General features: G+C 39.5%; 1 protein-coding gene across 1 annotated transcript in view; it reads right to left on the bottom strand.

Annotated features, from left to right (window-relative positions):
- TMC1 (transmembrane channel like 1) overlaps window positions 1–1258 on the bottom strand; it is a 70178-nt gene extending 68920 nt beyond the window's left edge. Inside the window, exon 1 of the mRNA XM_074855822.1 lies at window positions 1219–1258. Coding sequence (XP_074711923.1) covers window positions 1219–1258 — 40 coding nt within the window. The remainder of the gene's footprint in view (window positions 1–1218) is intronic.
- Between the last annotated feature and the right edge of the window lie 19572 nt (window positions 1259–20830).

Below are 20830 nucleotides of genomic sequence, written 5' to 3' on the forward strand. Positions count from 1 at the left end.
GAATCAGAAGGTAAGTCAATTCAGTCAGATATCTGCAAGTAGAAGTCATATGTTTACGGTAAACTTAGAACCTTGATATTCTAAGAATCTGTTCATTAGCAAAACTTATAAAAATGTGTATGTTCTATAGTCATGTTCATTTTGTTTCTTATTCAGATAAAAAGTCTGCTGAAGCTGGTGAGTATTGTGCTTATGCTACATTAAACTCTGTGCTTCTCTCATGTTAAAATGAGCTCCATTAACATGTACTGCTTGAAAATTAAATTGGTCAGTAAAGAGACTTACCAAAAAAAATGGGGGGTGGGGGGGTGGGGGGGGGGGGTGGGGGGAGCGGAAATGAAGGTGCTCAGCCAACAAAAGGAAAGGAAATAGGATGGAGTCTTAAAAAGAACTACTTGTTATATTCTGCCAAAATGTTAAGCAGTCACTTCTGATATTTTCTATGGAAGCAGAACCCATTTTATTATTATTGCACATTATAAGTGTAAATTAAGAATATAGAAAGCACTCTTTAGTAACACCAGCACTGGTATTTAGCAAGGCCTAAAGAATTCATTCAGAAACCAGTCTAGAATAAGGTCCCTGGCAATTTTATTCTATGCTGAAGATAAGAAATCTCATGCCTGTTCCATACAAAAAAGATCCATATTTTGGAAAAAGATTTACTGCCCTTGAGAACTGAAAGCACTTCCCATATCAAAGAGTTGCCTTGCACTTTACCAGAACAAGCCATTAGGCATTATCATCCTACAAAAACATTTCTTCCATCCAGAACAGTGCAGTATCAGTATACAAGTACTGTTAATCTTAATATGAAGAATGTTTGACATTTCATAACAAATACTGAAAGCAATAAGAAAAGGAGGCAATGCCTTTGTGCAGCTTACAGTAGCCACAAAATGCCTTTGTTTTCTTAATCTTCCCTATAAACCATATATAAACATAAGACAAGTAACAGGGATGCAGTTTCATTCTTTTGATTTACTAACCAGTGTAAAGCCACACTTCCATGCTACAACTAGTCAATCTACATAGCAAAGCTACTTTCAAAAGCCAAGTAAACTACATTTCTGAACAGAACACAATGAATTGTGACAAAGGAGATTTAGAAAGAACAAGAAGAAAACAAGAAGAAAACAAAACTTGCACACTGTTGAGCTACATGCAGAAAATGAATATGTACTTAAGATGCATAATTGTAATTGTAATTTTAATTACCATTTCTTTCAATGGCGGTTGGCTTTTCATGTTTAGGCATCATTGACTATTTCACAGGGCTGCTCCAGCTGCTACCTATATAAGAGATTATCTGAACGTTGTGTGGTTCAAGACAAAGCATACCACATCAACATTGTCCTGTCTGACACTGAACGGATGGCGCTGGTGAAGTTTCACTGACTGAAATATAAGAAGATACTAATTTCCTAAGTGATTAATCTTTCATGAATGTTTAGTTTACTATTTAGGGTTGCCATGCTAGGGTCAAAAGAATGGAAGAAATTGTTCACCTTATTTATTATTATTACTGAAAAAAGAAAAACTCTCCTGGAATGTACTCACACTTGTGACTAACACTAATGTTTAAATGCTTAAGTGACTTACTGAGCATGAATGTTGTGCATAGTCCATACAGGCACACTCTGATGTTGTGTTTTCTCATGAAAGACAGCTTTTAAGTTAGACATATTTAAATTGTATAGCTTTAACAGCTTGACACTGATTTAAAATATCTTAACAAAAGGAGATGGTTGCTGATATATCTGCTGGTGTATATTTGCATCTCCTTGCAGTTCTGTTAAGACTCCTTATTTCTGCCTTTATGCAAATGTTACATCCTAACGTTACCAGTTTTACCCTGATTCACCTTATATCTACAACACCAGACAAACTTAATGGTGAAACAAAGCAAAAATTTAATTAACAAGAGAGGTGAGGCTTAGAAGTAAAAAATTTGAAACAACTTGTTACATACAAAACACGTTATAAAAAAAAAAAACAGCATAAAATGTAATTCTTGATCTCTATTTAACTAGATAATTCCTTCATAGCTTCCTCAGTATTCCTCATCTGGAATTCTTTCAGTGTGACCCAGCTTGAAAAAAGGGGTAAGCATCTGCAGAATACATTACATTCTCAGACACTCCTGAGTGGTTTCTGGATCCTCTTACTCACATGACTATAAAAGCCATTTGTTTTTCTTCGGAGCTGTCATTCAGATGTCTGAAGGAAGATTATCTGGAAGTTTATCCAGTGATGCTGGCTACCTTACCTTTTCAATTTCTGTCAGAACATTAACATCTTATATTTCAAATATTCCCAAAGAGATTAAGTCTACATATACAATTATAAGAGTCGCTGTGCCTTTGACTATAAAACATGTTTTCTGAACTATTAGTTCCTTTACTGCATTCTCTTATTAGTCATTATATAATATCCTCACTCTTGTGCATTTATATACTTGAGAAAGACTTCTAGCGCAAAAAAAGAAATGCAAGAGAACATTCAAATAATCTCTGAAAATCCATAGTTAGACCATGTCTAGCAAAATATGGGTTTAAGAAGTCAGAAAAAATAATAACCATATTCTGAAAATTCAGTTGGTATACTTCTGTACTTCTTTAATAATGGAAAAAAGAACATCTTGGGAGGAATGATGAGTATGGCATGGTATTCAAGTTAATGATTCTGCAAGTACTTGCAAAAAGATGCAGGGAAAGATTTGTAACGAGATGCTTCACAGTTGTAGTCAAATCAGGACCATACCCTTTATGGAACTGTGTAAGTCTCCATCCAAAATTTAAGTTAATACCTCACTTTCATTTATTAGCCATATTTGACATATTTGACTGGATATATGAAAAGGAAAGGGACATACATTGAGGGTTGATTTATTAATCTTACCAACAAAAATGACATTTGTCACAAACTGTTTGTAAACAAGAAATGTTGTAAAGAGGATGTCTCAAACAACTCGAGTGGGATGCCCTGTGGGGAGAAGCAGAACGAGATCTGTGGAGGTGGGGCAGTGGGGCATTTCTCTCCCCCTCCCTCCTGTTGTTGCCCAGAGACAGAACTTGCCTAACTGCACAGGTACAAGTCAGAGAAAGTGAGAACCTTCTGGAACAACCTACTGCACATGCATGAGAAAGACTACATCAAGGCAACACCCCACATATGTCTTTGTCCAGCCACCATCTATTGACCAAGCTGGGTACTCTGGTACAATGCGGGGTCCAAGGGTGGTGACTTCTCCTTTTCCTATCCCCTCCTTCTCTCTTTTCTCTTTCTGCTCTCTCTTTCTTATATATATTCATGTGTATAAGTTTTGTAGGAGTTGAATTGCAATAGGTTATTAGGAGAATAGTCTTATGGCAAAGTGCCTTTATTCATTCCCCAGACGGTTATCAGTTGATTGTTGCCAGATTGTCTCCATTCATTCACTAAAGTGGTCAGTTAATAAAGTCACCAGCACAATTGTTCCTCAGAGTCATTGTGGTGACCTGGCCTGCCCTGCGGCTCTGCTGAGCAGAGATCGGCTCTTCCACCTGTATGCAGGCTCTCAGGAAATTCAAAAGATTCACCCTCCTCATAACCCATCATGTGAGATGAGACAACATTACATGAATATCAAAGATGCAAAGGCAGTATTCAAAAATACAGAGAAATAAAAACATTAATGTCATATACAGAGTCTGAGTGTGATCTCTGGGTGAACATTTGCTATGACATAGGTGAATTGTACACTCCCTTTTATTTGTTTCTCAGGGTCTTCTGACTCAGACAGTGATCAGATTTAGTTAAATACTTTTACCACAGTGTAACTTTTTAGTGTAGACAAGCCAGACCCAGTCTGGTTTGTGATTACCTTTTGTGGCTGTAGGAGTTAACTCTCTCCAAGAGTTTACTGCTTGCTGCCCTTGTTGGTGTACCACTAAAACTCTTCATGGGGATGCACTGTAAACTGGGTCACTAATCAAAGCAAATAATCATTTTCTGAAGTCAGCTTAGTGCAGTGATCCCATCCACAGCACAGTCCCACAAACAATTGTATTAGCACAGAAGGGGAAGTCAAATTGTGACATGATGTGGGAAAGGGCAGCCAGGATCTGAAGGCATATAGAGGGTGCAAACCTCTGAAGACAAACTTGCCACTGGATTTAACATAGCACAGAGCTGCATCTTATATTTCTGTTTACCCTGGGAGACCAAATATTAAGCAGAGATTAAGGTCAAACTACCGATTTAACTTCATAGCACCCTACTGCTTCTCTAGCACAAATATAAATGACTTCATAGAGAGCATGGACGGTTTTCATTTACACAAGGTTCTCTTTACAGCACACAGGTCTTGCAGAGAAAAGGCCTTTAATTTAATTTAGCTCTATTTAGTAGCGATAAAATCAGAACAATACAGAGTAGTTTTAATATATAATAAATGATGAAAATGGCCTCAGTGCAGTCAGGTTCAGAGAACTGGGCTCATTCCTAAATGAGCTTGTTAAACACTGCAAAAGCTTCTGTTGTTAGCAAACATGACACATTTTTGTTTCTTTCTTCAAATCTGTACCTCTCTGTCAGAGACACTTACTATATATTCACAGTGCTGAAGCATGCATGTGTGGTGGTGCAATTCTCACCCCTCCCTGCCCCTCCTTGTTGGGCTGCTTGGTGCTAGGTGTGATTCCACCCACATCCCCCGAGCTATACACCAATCTGTGGAGATAAGGACTGCTAACGTTCAGGCGCCCCCTTAACAAGTCTGGCTCCTGCCCCTCCCGATTGCTGGGAAATGTTAAAACCACCCATCATCTCCTAATGGCCTGGCCCACCTGTGCCTGGGATGTGGTCAAATGGGAACAATAACAGAGCTGCACATTCATCAAGTTCTTGTGCAACTGCTGGAAGGCACCAGAAGGTATCTGACAAAAGTCAGTTATCTTGGACCCTATAAATGGCGACCACCAGGGAGACCCTTTGAGCTCTCCTGGATCGCAGCGGGCCTGTGACCAGCACCTGCCCTGAGCTGGGATGCCTCTCAGGTACCAAACCCTTCAGGTGTCGTCTGCTGCCAGAGCTGACGGAAGGCCAGGGCGAAGTCCACCCGCTCGAGTCTCAATTATCACCCGTTGAGGAATGCCAAGGCATTGTGAGTATTTGCTCTAAACTCGAGAGGGAAATTTTTCTTTGAGCTAGTTTCTCTTTCACCCGTTCTTCCTCTGCTTATTGGTGCGTGGGTACGTACTTCATTCTACTGGATCCAGATACTTTCATTTCTGTGTGTGTGTTTGTACGTTTTGTGTTCATTCTACTGGATCCAAATACTTTTGTCTCTGTGTGTGTGTTTGTACGTTTTGTGTATGCGCATGTATATATGTATAAATTAAGGTACCGTTAAGTAAGTTAGTGTGAATCTTGTCATTTTAGAATCTGTGAATAAGTCACTTTTGTTTCTTTCAACATTTCTGCATTATTTTGTAATGATAAATTGCTGTTAGTTATTAATAAATCTAGATTTCCCTCTAAACCATCACGGTGTTAATACTTTCATCTGCAACAGCATGGCACATAAAAGATGAGCATGGAAATACACAATTATCCCTTTACCACAGCTGAAATTCATGGGAAAACCTGTAATGAAGGAGAAATAGGAAGTATTGGTCTGCACACCCTTCCTCATACTGTTAAATTGGTAACCCATTTGATAGACATCTGCCAACAAGATACATCTATCCAAAAGAAATAAAGATGACCTCAAAGAATGATGACATAACTATGTTTGGTACAAACCTTAGTGCCTCAGTAAATTTACAAGCATCAATTTTGCTTGTAGTCAACACTTAAGTTACAGTGCCACAACATATTCACAAAAAAATAACCACTGTAATTTCTTTCCTGCCACTTCTGCACATATAGCTGTGAACCCTTTCTACCACAAACAAATGCCCTGAATGTTGATTTTTCCCTGTTTCAAGGTGCATTTTCCATCAGTTTCTAAACATACTGCAAAACTTAGGGCAATAAATTATTTTCTGCCATACTTTTTTGCTAAAGGTGAATCTTTTCAGGATGGGATTGTAAAATGCCATTTTGTTTTGAGGCACAGAAAAGATATATTCTGCCTTGTTGAAGGACATGTTAAAATCAGGCAGTTCTGGAAGTAGATACCAAAACAAGCTGAAATCATGACACTGTAGCTATGCCAGTAAAAATGCCTTTTTACTACTTAGGTCAATCTTTCCCTAACATGCTGCATTCAAATGAGTCAGATGAGCCTGAACTGTGTTAAATGGTAAGTCTGTGTCTATCATCCTCGTTATCTCATATCTTTTCATAGCTGAGTGGATGATTATGCCAATCATGACTGGGAGAGGCAGGACACTACACCAGGAAGTGGCCGAGGTGGGACGGGGGTCAACACGTCCCCAAGGGGCACCATCCCACAGCAGTGCAAGCAGAGCAGGGTGGTGACACTGGTACTGGGGGGACACTGGTGAGGGTGGGAAGGCACAGTCAGATAACACATCAGATTCATTAATTTCATGCAAGAAACTCTCAAAATCTGGCTCGCATCCTTTTCGAATATTAACTCCCAGGTCAACATGTACATCTCTTGAACGCTGATTAGGGAATGCCGTGTAACAGAAACATGAGTAATCTTGTTCTGATGCTGCACTGGTATTCACAGAGAAAACAGCATCAGCTCAAATCTACTTGCAGAAAAAACCTTATTTGGGTAGAGGTTTCTAAGCAGCTCATGAAAAGAAATTCTAACAGCTAAGTCAAAACTACACAAAATTCCAACAGACTTCTGCAATTACTGTTTATGAAGACATATGTAGCTTTTCTGACATTTCTGAAATAATGCAGTTCAAGTTTCTCTGAAAAAATGGAAGTTAAGCTAAAAGTACAGTGGGATATATTTTTCATTATATTTAGGTACTTTACACTCTCCTGGTATACAGAATCATGAAGTTCGGAGGTAAAATATCAGAAGTCTCATAAAGAAGACATTTTTAAAATTTTTCTAAACAATTAATGTGGATCACAAGAAATTAGGGTGATATATATGATTTAGAGGAATTTACCCAAATTGCTCTTGATCACTGAATCTATCTTCCATCATTAAACAGAATGTTTTATTAAAAGTTCAAAACTGGCTTTAAATTCCTAAACATTCATTAAAATTTTACTAAATCCATTTTTTATTAGAAAGGGAAATATTTAGCAGAGTTTCTGCACAACCATATGTTCTGTTCTTTAGACCATTTCTGAACATTTGTAGCCACAAGCATTTGGGAAGTTCATCTGAAGACACATGTATATCTATTTCCTCTAATGATAATGTTACTTAGAATTAGGTAATTCTACTTAGAATCACATTCTTGTCTTTATCCTAGCCAAAACGAATGGCTGACTGAATGGTTGTTAATACAGTTCCTTTCTTTAGTAACATCCAATATCACACACTGACAGCTATGTCTGACTACTCTCAGCATCTGCTGTGCTGACGAATGGTCACACTGCTCAGATAATTGCATTTGCTGTGGCTGCACTCAATGGAGGGACTCCAGATTTACTTCTTAGCGCAACCCTTTTTTGCTTATTTGTTCTAAAATGTGATTTTAAAAAAACACACTAGTTGTTACATCTCTTGAAGTACTTATTTGTAGAGTAAGTGTAGCTGGAGTAGCCAAAAAGGAGTGAACAGAAGTCTTAGCCTGCATAGGCTGGTTGAGGAAGGATGTATTAAACTCTTGCGACTTTATGACTCCACAGCTGTTGATGCCCCACGTAAATCACAGATCAGGTCCTCCTAAATACCATACCCACTCTACTACACCAGATAACACTTGCACAAGACATTACCACTCAGAGGACGTAATGTTCAACAGTGACTACTTTTCACTCTAAGGTTTCATTGCATTTTTCAGGCAGCCTGTTTGCAAAGGACTTAGCAGGCACAGGTGGCACAGCTCAAAACTCTCCTCACAACTGCACATGTCAGAGGAAGTTCAAAGGCTGTAATCATCTTCAGGGACTCCTCTCTTTGGACTTTGACCATTGCATGTTCTTGGAGCAGACCTGTCTATATCTCATGAAGGCACTAAGATCATAACAATCTCCGCATATTCCCTAGCTAGCATCTGTACCCTACTTTGGTTGCTCTGCTGTCATGGCAAGTGGCAAATTCTATAAAACCAACAATGATACCTCTTTTTTTTTTTTTTTTCCAAGGGAGATCATAGAGAAAAGAGCACCAGAAGCATGTTCCATCACAGTCAGGAGTTAGAAAGCAAAATCCCAAATGTGACACTTCAGCAAAATAACAAAACCCTGAGGTAAAAGAGCAAATTCTGCAAAATGACCAAGGACATGATGCCTTTAACCAGAGGAACCAGTCTATTCATACCTCTCTGTTTCATATTGCCTGTAAAATCAAGTGAATAGAATACAAATGAAAGGCGGGAGTCCATGGAAGAACAATGCAACAAGCAACTGATTCAGTGACAAGTTCTTCAGCCACTGAATGAAAGATTATTAATAATACTTCCTATAATCCTCCTATATACCCCGTTAGTGTCTGCTCCTAGGAGCTAATAAGTATCCTCAGAAAACAAGGTCAAACAAGCTAAGCACACCAGAAGTCTTTATTGTAATACTGGGAAAAGCCTAGTACTAGAAGAATAAAAAGAAAATTATTTTCATGAAGGGAAAAAAAAAACAAAACAAAACCATACTATTTAGAGTCCTTTCAACTATTCATATGGCAAACTTCTCATAAAACCCATTTGCCTCAGGGTTGTTATGAGAATATGAGTGAAAAGTTATTTTTTAACTTCCATACACATTCAGCCTTAGTTTTGTGAGTTGATGTGCCAGAATGGATGCCAGTCAGTGTCAGTGATATCAGTCTTTGATACACAGGCATCCCTTCATTAGGAAAGATTTTGAAACTATGAATTCATTCTTTACTGACCTCTTGAACAGCTGCTGAACAGCGATAACTTTTATAATTTGGCAATCCCAGGCAAACGCATAAAATAGGTTGAAGTTTTAACAAGTTAACTGCAGGCTAAGGGTTTCCTAGACTATTACTGATCTTTTGAGATACAAATCCAGCAGTTCAGCTGATGAGGGCAATAAATATGCTTGTATCAAGAGAAGACAGAATAAACCAAGTAAAACATAAAATGTTTTGAAAAAAAACCATGAAGGCCTGCAAAAATACACACATACATACAAGCCAACAATGACTGGAAAAATACTAGTATGCTCCAACCCTGGACACACAAACTGAGGCTTGAAATATATGTTTGAAACCATAAAATCAAATTCTCATTAAAACCAAAGCTATAAAGTTAAACACCCTCGAATGAATGATTTGCAACGTCTAAGATCCTTTGAAAAAACATCAGTAAGTGTAGCAGAGACTAAAGCTTGCTTAAAATTACTATGATCTAGGCAAAATGCAGATCATCAGCTACTGAAAAAATTACAGAAAATTACACCATTATGACCTGCAAATGAGCTTTTCTTCACATAAGCTTTGGTAGTTGCTGAAAGACAAAGGAAATTTTGCAAGAGCTTTTTCAGACTACCCTTGTCCTTGTTCCTGAACACAGCACTGTTGTGTCATCATTTATCAAAGGAAGATCCTTGGAAAAAACACAGCCTTGCATTCCTGAGCAGAGACAACTCCAGCATTGCTGTGATAAGATGCCACAATCAAAGGTTTTATATTAGTGATGTTCCTGGTGCCTCAAACCCTGGGCCAGCCTTCTAGCCATCCCCAAGAGGAGGCAAGGTTGCTGAGCACAAGGCATGAAAAGAGCTTTCTTTTCTTTGCCTCTTAATGTTTCTTAATGCCTCGTAGGTTTCAGTATTCACTGAATGTGCCTAACATGCTGTGTCACACAGTCCTGGCCAAGGCCACTGGGGCAAATTCTGGGGAAGAATATGACAGTTTTACTAGCATGTACTTGTTTTTATTATGTGATGCAACACTCAGCCATTAATTTCAGCTTTCCACGTACATGTATATCCATCAAATTATATTAATTGACTTAATACTCCTAACTTCTTCAGAAGTAGAGAAAGATAATTAGTTTATTATTTCTGTCATTCTCTATCACAATTAAAAGTGTTGGGAAAGAGCTTTTGTATATCTTCAAAACCTATCCCTGTAAAACTATGAAAAGCTAGAAACATAGGCAGTGTTGATGAATGATATATCTCTAGCTGATTAGATAGATAGATAGATAGATAGATAGATAGATAGATAGATAGATAGATAGATAGATGTTTTGTTAATCTATTTGGATTATGATTTGATGTAAGAAGCTCCAGGCCGTGAAGACCTCTCCTGAGAAGCTGCAGTTTCAGCTGCTATCAGCAGATGGCAATGCATGTGAGTCAGTCGCACCTTAATGCAAGGGCTCCATTCACAACAAAACCAGCAAAGAAAAGTTACAGTCTCATTACTTAAGAAATCAGAGGACCACCCAACAGAGGTTTTGCTTAGAAGCAGCAAGAGAGAGAGCACGAAATTAAACAACATTAATCTTGCACCATGTCAGTTATGTCCCTGCTTTCCATGACTTGTTAGATTTAAATTGATCAACCATTTGGATGGCAGAGATAAAATACGATTCTTGGTCAATTTGGCAGTGACATAAACAATGTTCTCTTCTGTTTCAGGGTGTTTGTATGGCTCAAGCAAAACAACTTCAGAATGACACCCAAACTGCAGCTAACTACAGGAGATAAAGGCTCTGAAGACAGTCCACTTCTGGCGTTACACGCAAACCTCAATTCTTTGGCTATTGTTTCTAAGAATAAATGGATGCTGACATGCACAAAATGCACTACTTGATGATGCAAACCAGAAAAAAGAGCAAAAACATATATATATTTTATACTATCTCTTCTTCCAACTGGCAGGAAAAGTGGGTTTAGAAACATAACTCTATCTCCATGTATTCAGAAGGCACATGAATAAAAATCCTAAATGTGGCTGTAATACTTAAACATCTACAAATAGTTTTGTGAACCTGTCCTTACAGGAACAATATATACCAACAAACTGATACAGAGAAGACAGACATAAATACAGAGACAAGCAGGTGAACAGGTGTAAATAAGTATTTTCAAATATACTGACCTTGCCATTCACCTGTCCTCTCTTCTTAAATAAAGTCCAGTTTTCCTCTAATAACCAGTCACATAAATTTATTTACCTGTAACATCCCTCTAAATCTATGACTATTACTCCCATCCTCACCATAACATATTCAAGCATATAAAAATATGTAAGGAACAAGCAAGAGGAGCTAGAAGCTTTGGCCCAGTCACAGAGCCACATCACTGGCATAAGCGAATCTGTCCCAATACACCTTCAAAAGCAGCAGAAAGGATAAGGAGAGGGAAGAACCATTACAAGTGAAGAACTAGGGTGCCAAGATATATATTGTGTTCGCCTGTGGACCAGTTTGGGTGCAGATGTGTGGGGGTCTGGGTCCTAGATGCAGCAGGAGATACAAAGGTCCTGTTTGGGATGCATAGTGAAGAACTTACCCTACAGTCCTGGACAAAGTATTGCCACCACCAAAGCTCACAGTGAAAGCTATTATGAAGGAGCTAATATGAATATGCTTGTAAGAAAAGTGTGACTGTATATATGACGTAGGGAAAGTGCCAGTAGGTGGCACTCAAGAATATATAGCACTCTGCCTGGAATTGTCAAGGAGAGATAAAACCTGCTATTGTACATGCCTACAGGTTTCTCTGCACTGCTTTTTACACGCAGAGGGAAATCTGAATCTCTTAGGGATGTTGCAAAAGCAGGTGCAGGTACAAGACATCTCCATACCAGTCCATACAAGTCTGTTCCTGGAGGCCTTCATGGTCCCCAAGCTGCTGGAGGGTCCTTGCGGCCTCTACGCTGAATCACCAAAGTTTCACTGCTCCACTGAGCAAGGTGCAAAAGTCAGTTAAACAAAGTCAACGTGCAAATCAGAGTAGGTGTTAACAGAGGAAAGTGTTTTAGAAAAAATAACCAACAGAGAATAGCTGTGCTTTGAATGCACAGATCCTTCTTGTCTTCTGACAGGATGCAGCTTTTTGTAGTGCTTCTTTAAAGGGTTTTCTTTTACCAACAACAAGTTCAAAATTACAGTTGACCATGTTTTTTTCTCCCTTGGGGCAGCAGTGGTCTGGCTGTACCAAAATAGCTCAATGAGCAGAAGCGATGTACTGAAGATGCAGCCTGCAGTGCCTAGCCACACACCTACCTGGAGGTGGAGAGGTAGCACTGAAGCAGCCCCAGGCTTCACCGAATCCTTCCAATGAGCTCTGACAACTTCAGTGAAGAAAGTGACACTAAAATGTTCATAAAATCCAGTATTTCTTTAATTTTGTGCTTCATGTAGCAGCTAATTAAAAAAATGGGGGAGGGGATCAGTTAGTCTGTCAAGTATGTTTCTTCCATAAGGTCCTTTACAAAACATTTCATGTCTTGTCCTTTTTATTACTTTTTTTTTTTAATAATGAGGTCTTGCTGAAGTCTTGAATTTCCTTTAAATTTTCATCTTGTTCTAATTATGAAGAATATTTTTCAATGTCTTCATGTAAACAAAATACATGAATTTAAGATGGAGAAGCTGAGCAGTGGTATGGAGACAAAGCTTTTTTCTGGAGCTTTCTGGAAAGGTTCTGCAAGTAAAGCAGACTTAAATTGTCCTTCTAACACAGAGTAGAATGTAAGTCATTTAAATGAGTCTGTGTTTGAAACAGGGTAGAAATCTTTCATACTTTCAAGGTATTAGATCTAGGAAACTTAATTTCATTTTCACGGGTGTAAACCCTACATACCCTAAAGAACATACTCTAGTAAACTGTGCAAATGAGATCAGACTTATGTCATAAGAAGGAAAGACATGAAGTTAATTACCACACTGGAGCCTCACTAAAATTTTTATAATGTTTGGATTCAGGATTTTCATTTAAGTCTGCCTTGGGGATGTGCATGTATATTTATGGGTCATGTTCTGCTCTCTGCAGTATCACCCATATACAAAGCAGTCTTCAATTTCAATACTGTAAACAAAAGCACATTTAACCCAGATGACACTCACAGATCCTTTAATGTAAACACTAACACCAACCAGTAACCACAAAATGCAGCTGATTCAAGTCAGTCTGTCAAACACCACCTTTTTCACAGCCATCTTAGCAACAGCCATGGTCAGTTGTAGGCCCTTCCAACTCACTTATCAATTATTATTTAAGGATATTCTCCTCGTAAATCACAAAGAACCTTTTCATTGTGGAATTTCAGCACATTTCTGTTTCTAACAAATCATGGACTAGTTCTTTAAAAGTTGTTTTGAAAATTTAAAAAGACACAAGTTTCACTTGTCCTTTTTGCATAACAGAACTGCAGACTGAAGGGAGATGGCAAAAAGACTCTGCCTTGCTGACCTTAAAACCACAGAGGCAACCTCTTTCACATGTTCACTTGTGGAAAGAGTTTGTTCCCCAGCAGACAGAGGTTGGCCTGTCACTGGAGTGTACAGAGTAATGGCTTTAAATGAAAACATCAATGTCTACCCAAAATTTCAGTCGTGTTTTATGATGTCCCAATGTCTTTCCCTTGTTATACGTTAAATGACACAGTAAATGGGGCTACATGTTCAACGTTACACACAAACCTAAAGACCTGTAACACTGTGAAAAAGTGCAATTATCAGAAAATACGCATTTTTCCTACAGAATTAATGTGTCACACCTATCCCTCTCTATGGTGGAAGTCACTTGTACAACTGATGTAGAAAAAGGGATCATGTTCTCAAGTACAGCTCCGGGGAACAGTTGTCTTTCAGACTGTACATCCTTCGTATTATAAGTTGACATAGTATCTGTAAATTTTTAAGTCACTTTGGTTCACTATTCAAACTCAACAGTAATATGAAGGACAAAAGTCCTGAACTGGTGCCCTTTTTTTACTAAACAAACCCCTTGCATCAGCAAAGAAACCTTAAATGTTACAAGAACAGATAAATTTATAAGATCGCCAAATCTTCAAGCCAGGCCAGAGAAATTGTGGACTCACTTTTACTATATTAGCTTTTCTTTATCCTGATCAGGCAAAATCAGGAATACAAATAAAATGCAAATAAAAGACATATATGTTTGATTCAGTTTTGGCATAGACACAAATTATTTTGTATTTTATTCCTCTTCTTTCTTCCATCCCTACTTTTTAACTAGTAGCAAACAATAACATTGCTACACTGGCAACTTATTTTGAAGTTTCACAATATTCAGTATTTCTTCTAAAAATCGTCAGTCTTCAGTCATCTGAACATAGCCTCTCTTTCAAAAACATAGCCCTCATAATAAGTCTACAAATATGTTCTGAAAACTTCAAGTGCTAGAAGGTATACGTAAACATTTTAGATGTTGCTACTTAGACTCTTGATTTCAGAACAGTTGTGGCTGGCACGCATTAATAAGATGACGATGCTTATTTTTAATTGAGAGTGCATCAGATTCTGAGCTTCGCAGAATTCTAGATGTGTCTAAGTTATCACTTCTGCTTTTTTTTTAACTTCTTACCATTTGCCACTTCTTTTTCTCATCCAGACAGAAATTCTGCTAGATTATCTATTTGTGTATACAGATCCCTGAATGTATTTGAGAGTAACTCTGGCCTGCTGCATGGAGAAAGGACTGCTACTGTTTGGGAGACTTGGATCTAATATGAAAATGCTTGGCAGAACATCTCACCTCTCAGTGGTCTTGCTTCCTCATTTGCTACAAGGGGATATCACTACCTTTAGACCTAATGATACAAAACTGCATCTGTACAAGCTAGGTTGTAATTCACAAGGTTGTAATTCACAAGCTACAGCCAGCATTCCTTCTCTGGTGAATTTGCATCCTGGCTACACTGGTGCAGGGTGAGTAGGAGAATACTGCAATACTTTTGTGTCTTTTATTTCTACTTCTGCATCTTCTAGTATTATTTCACAGTGATTTTTAGGAATTAACCAAACCATAACGTAATGTAATTTTTTCTTCTGAGACTCTGCAAGAAGGAAATGAGACCTTCAGAAAGTGTAGCCACCTTCTCATGGTCTACAAAGAGCCACTGTTGACCAGGTCCAGCAGACTGCAGTAGAAGTTGCTCAGATGACTAGTGGAGACCCTGGGTCAGGTGAACACCAAAGCACATGCTTACTTTGAAGCATGTGAGCAGTCTCATCCAGGAAACAATTAGCCATTAGCCAATTAGCCAATCTTACTCCTACTTACCAAACGGCATAAGCATGAGCTGTTTGTTTCTCAGCAAAGCCAATGGCAAACCCTGCACAAAGAACAGACCATGTCAAGATCAGTGACTAGAGATCAACCCAACCGCATGCTCCAAAGAGTGCCCAAATCAGACTGTGGAGGTCTGTGGGAGTCTTCCTACAGATGGCAGGGCACTGTTGCAATTCATTATTTCATTATTCTGGTTTTGGGCATGCACTACATTGAAAACCAGTTTTGAATCTATAAAAGTGATGTATATAATCCAGAAGTGAGCAAATATAAAATCTTTTGTGGGAATTATTTTTCCTTATCTTAATGTTTTACTTGGTTAGAATTAATGATGAACTTAATATAAATTTCTCTCTTACTTTCTTTTCAGCTTATTCTCTTACAAGAGAGTAGTCTCTCCTTTGCTCCTTTTGTTTTCACTCCTTTTTCTTGCCCTCTGTCCTGGTTCAGCTAGGATAGGGTTAAGTTTCCCCAGCAGTGGGGGGAAGCTCTAGCCGGGTTATTCATATACCATGCTGACGTCACCTCCTGGCGCCCAAGCGCAGGAGCGTGGGAGAGTCGGTTAACGCGTGTGTTATGCCATCTCTCTGCTCTCAATGCTGTATCGGTACATATCTTGCTCTGTTCATTGTTATTACTGTTGTTGTTATTGTTGTTGTTTGTTGTGTTGCTGTCGCACTGTTGATTAAACCTCTCCTTATCTCAGCCCAGGGGTTTGTATTTCACTCCCTTTGTGGGGGAGGGGCAGCGGCCGCGTGGTCTCAGACCCCAGCAGGGACTAAACTACCACACCTTCATAATTTAATTTTAAAAAATACTACATGGATCACATATTTTCAACCAAAAGGATTCATTTTTGGTAAGATGAAATATCATCAGATTTTGTTATTGAAAGATCTGAAGAAGTTGCACAGTAGACCCTCCTCAATCATAAAATGCACCAGGTGAATCTTGCAAATTTGTAGTGCTGTGTTTCATGTATAAGGCCTACTGGATTTACTCAGGCAGGACAATGGACATGGGCAGACAAATAATCAAAAAAGAATATCAGATGACTTTCACAACTAGAATTTTAAACTGAGCCAAACTAATACAAAAGTTACTTTTGTACTAATAGGTTACTTTTTCATTGGATTTCATTTTTAAAGTCAAAAGTTCATTGACAAATTATATAATGCAGAAGAGAAAAAAAAGTCATATAAAATCCCATTTTCATGGATGTCATGGTTTAACTCCAGCACGCAACTAAGCCCCACACAGCGGCTTGCTCACTCCTTTCTGCTCCCAGTAGGATGGGGAGGAAAATGGGGAAAAAAAAGTAAAATTCACAGGTTGAGATAAGAACAGTTTAATAAATAAAATAAAATTAGTAGTAGTAGTAGTAGTAGTAATAATAATAATAATAATGAAAAGGAATATAACAAGGAGAGAAATAAAACCTAAGAAAAGACAAGTGATGTACATTGCAATTGCTCACCACCAACTGACTGATGCCCAAGCAGCAATCTGCCCCAATCAGACAACTCCCCCTAGTTTATCTACTGAGCATGATGTCCCATGGTATGGAATACCGCATTGGCTAGTTCGGGTCAGCTCTCCTGGCCATGCTCCCTTCCAGTTTCTTGTGCACCTGCTCACTGGTAGAGCACAGGAAACTGAAAAATCTCTAAATTAGTATAAGGGCTACTTAGCAACTACTAAGATGTCAGTGTGTTATACCATTTACATCATGCCCAGGTCCCACACTTTCCAGTACATCGTAATTAATCACCACCATCTTTCCTGTTTCTTAATATCTACGCACAGAGAAATCATTCCCACAGTCCAGAAGGCCATCCCTATAAAATGTCTGTTGAGTTCATTCAGTCCATGATTTTGGGCTCCATCTGTCATAACAATCTCTCTGGGCAGGAGGGATGGTGCAAAATCCGCTCAGTTATCAGAGCAGGATTGGGCTTTAGTGCAGTGTGGCAGGTGCAGCAGAAGGATGGTGTGTAGTGTTGGAGTGTTACACTAGTGTTCTAGTTTCATCACTACTTTGCTCGGTTTTATCAAAGTTCATTCTTGGTTAATCTAAGTGATTCTTACTGTAATACTTTGATATAGCATATAAAAATTATAGTAATGATTACCTACAGTGGCAGGGTTAAATAGCAATTATCATTATACAATTTAATTTATTTGTAATTCTCACCTAAAAACAAAATCAAATACTTGAGGTACACGTCAGACTTCCCCATCCTTCTGCATCACCCACCAAGTGCACACAGGTCCTTGAGCTACAGCAATCCCATGACTGGGTTTGCCTTTGCCTGAGGGAGAAATCACCCAGACTGTTCCCTAGCATATTTTTTTACGTGTACCACAGGAAATTTATCTGCTTCTACAGTACATAAGAATTCTGATTGGGCAGAGCCAGCTCAATTGACAGATTCTCTAGTTCTGACTAACCAGGTGGCCTTTGCTAAATGTGTATCCCAATGTTTGAAGGTGCCCCTACCCATTGCTCTCAATGTAGTCTTTAACAGTCCATTGTATCATTTAATTTTCCTGAAGGCTGCTGCATGATGCGGGATGTGATATACCCACTCAATGACATGCTCTTTGGCCCAAGTTACTATGAGTTTGTTTCAGAAATTAGTACCATGGTCTGACTCAATTCTTTCTGGGATGCCATGTTGCCATAAGACTTGCTTTTCAAGGCCCAGGATAGTGTTCTGGGTGGTGGCATGGGGCACAGGATATGTTTCCAGCCATCCAGTGGCTGCTTCCATCATTGCAAGCAAATGGCATTTGCCTTGGTGGGTTTTTGGGAGTGTGTTATAGTCCATCTGCCAGGTATCTCCACATTTATTTCAGCCATCATCCTCCATAACACAGAGGCTTCAACCGCTTGGCTGGCTTGACTGAAGCACATGTTTCACGTTCATGGATAACCTGTGTGATAATGTGCATGGTCAAGTCCACCCCTCGATCATGAGCCCATCTATATGTTGCATCTCTTCCCTGATCACCTGAGGTATCATGGGCCCACTGACCCTTAAATAATTCACCCTTATGTTGTCAGTCCAAATCCACCCAAGGCACTTCAATCTTAGAAGCCTGATCCACTGATTAGTTGTTCTGATGTTCTTCAGTGAGTACATCTACTGTTGGGTACATGAGCGTCTATGTGATGTACTTTCACAACCAGGTTCTCTAGCTGCAGCAGCCCAGATGGGTTTGCCCCTGTGTTGCAAATTACTCTGCTCCCATTGCTTCAACCACCCCCACGGGGCATTTGCCACCATCCATGAGTCAGTATAGAGATAGAGCACCAGCCATTTTTCTCATTCAGCAATGTCTAAAGCCAGCTGGACGGCTTTCACCTCTGCAAACTGACTTGATTCACCTTCTCCTCCTGCAGTTTCTGCAACTTGGCACAGTGGACTCCATACAGCCACCTTCTACTGCTGATGTTTTCCTACAGTGACAGGACCCATCAGTGAACAGGCCATATTGCCTCATTTTCTGGCAGTTTATTATACACTGAGGACTCTTCAGTACACATTATATTCTCCTCAGGTGACATTCCAAAATCTTCGCCTTCTGGCCAGTCCGTGATTAGTTCCAAAATTCCTGGGCAACTGGGTTTCCTATTTGAGCCCGTTGTGTGATCAGTGCCATTCACTTACTCCATGTGACATCAACTGCATGATGTTTAGAGGGAAACCTCCCTTTAAATATCCAGCCCAGTACCGGCAGTCGAGGTGATAACAGGAGCTGTGTTTCACTACCAACCACTTCTGAGGCAGCTCAAACTCCTTCTTATGCTGCTAGTATCTCTTTTTCAGTTGGAATATAGCAAGTCTAGGATCCCCGATATCCCCAACTCCAAATTTCTAGGGGCCAACCTTGGATATCACCAGATGGTTTCTGCCAGAGCCTTCAGGTAGGGCCATTCTCTCCAGCTGTGGTGTAGACCACATTTTTAACATCTTGTCCTGCCCAGACTAGTCCAAGAGCTACTACATGAACACTCTCCCATTTAATTTGTCCGAAAGCTTGTTGTTGCTCACGGCCCCACTTAAAATCGCTCTTCTTCCAAGTCATTTGATAGAGAGGGCTTACAGTCAGACTGTAATTTGGAATATGCATTCTCCAAAACCCCACAACACCTAAGAAAGATTGTGTTTCTTTTTTACTAGCTGGTGGAGACATAGATGCTATTTTATTGATCACATCCATTGGGATGTGATGACATCCATCTTGATATTTTATTCCTAAAACCTGGATCTCCAGTGCAGGTCGCTTAACCTTAATTTGGTTTATGGCAAAACTGGCCTTCACAAGAATTTGGATTATTTTCTTTCCTTTCTCAAAAACTTCTTCTGCTGTGTTGCCTCATATGATGATGTCATCAATGTATTGCAGGTGTTCAGGAGCTTCACTCTGTTCCAGTGCAGTCTGGATCAGTCCATGGCAAATGGTGGGGCTGTGTTCCCATCCCTGGGGCAGTTGATTTCAGGTGTACTGGCCACCCCTCCAGGTGAAAGCAAACTGTGGCCGACACTCTGCTGCCAAAGGGATTGAGAAAAATGCACTAGTAGTATCAATTGTTGTGTACCACTTGGCTGCCTTTGACTCCATTTCATACTGGAGTTCTAGTATGTCCAGTATGACAGCAGTCAGCAGCATGACTTCATTCAGGCCACAGTTACTATTGTTACTCTCCATTCTCCATTAGATTTTCACACTGGCCACAGGGGGCTGCTAAAGGGTGAGAGAGTCTTACTGATTATGGCTCTCCAGTTGACAAATCGGCATATGGATGGGAATTAGGGAGTCTCAGTGTGATATTGCTGCCCATGCACTATTGTGGTACAATTGGCAGCCATTGTTCTTCAACCCTCAGCAACCCCACAACAGAAGGATCCTTTGAGAGACTGGGCAAGGTGGACACCTCTTCAATTTCCAAGGCAGCTATATCAAAGGGCCACCAGTAGTACCCTTCTGAGTTCCTGAAATACCCTCTCCTGAGATAGTCTGTGCCAAGGATGCACAGACTCTCTGGGCCAGTCACAATGGGGTGTTTTTGCCACTCAGTCTCAGTTAGGCTTATTTCAGCCTCCAATACGGTTAGTTGTTGCGATCCCCTTCTCACACCAAAAATACAAATGGGTTCTACCCCTTTATAGCTTGATGGCATTAGGGTACACTGTGCACTGGTATCTACCAGAGCCTTACACTCCTGTGGATCTGAGGTGCCAGGCCAATGGATCCACACAGTCCTTTTTTGTGGATGACACTGTTTAAATACTGTGGGTATATATTTCATTCAAATTTCAGTATCTGTGTTATTGAACTAACATGATCAGTTTACCTCCCTAGGTTCTTTCTGAAGGAGAGAGAACAGACATGGTCCTTCATAAGCACAAGCCTAATTGGTGTTCTCTGAATTAGTTAGATTTAATATAACTATTGGTGATTGTTTCTCTATTAGTTTGCTTTACACTAACCATTAAAA

This window comes from Strix uralensis, chromosome Z (genome assembly GCF_047716275.1).
Source record: "Strix uralensis isolate ZFMK-TIS-50842 chromosome Z, bStrUra1, whole genome shotgun sequence".
In the NCBI taxonomy this organism is placed as follows: domain Eukaryota; kingdom Metazoa; phylum Chordata; class Aves; order Strigiformes; family Strigidae; genus Strix; species Strix uralensis.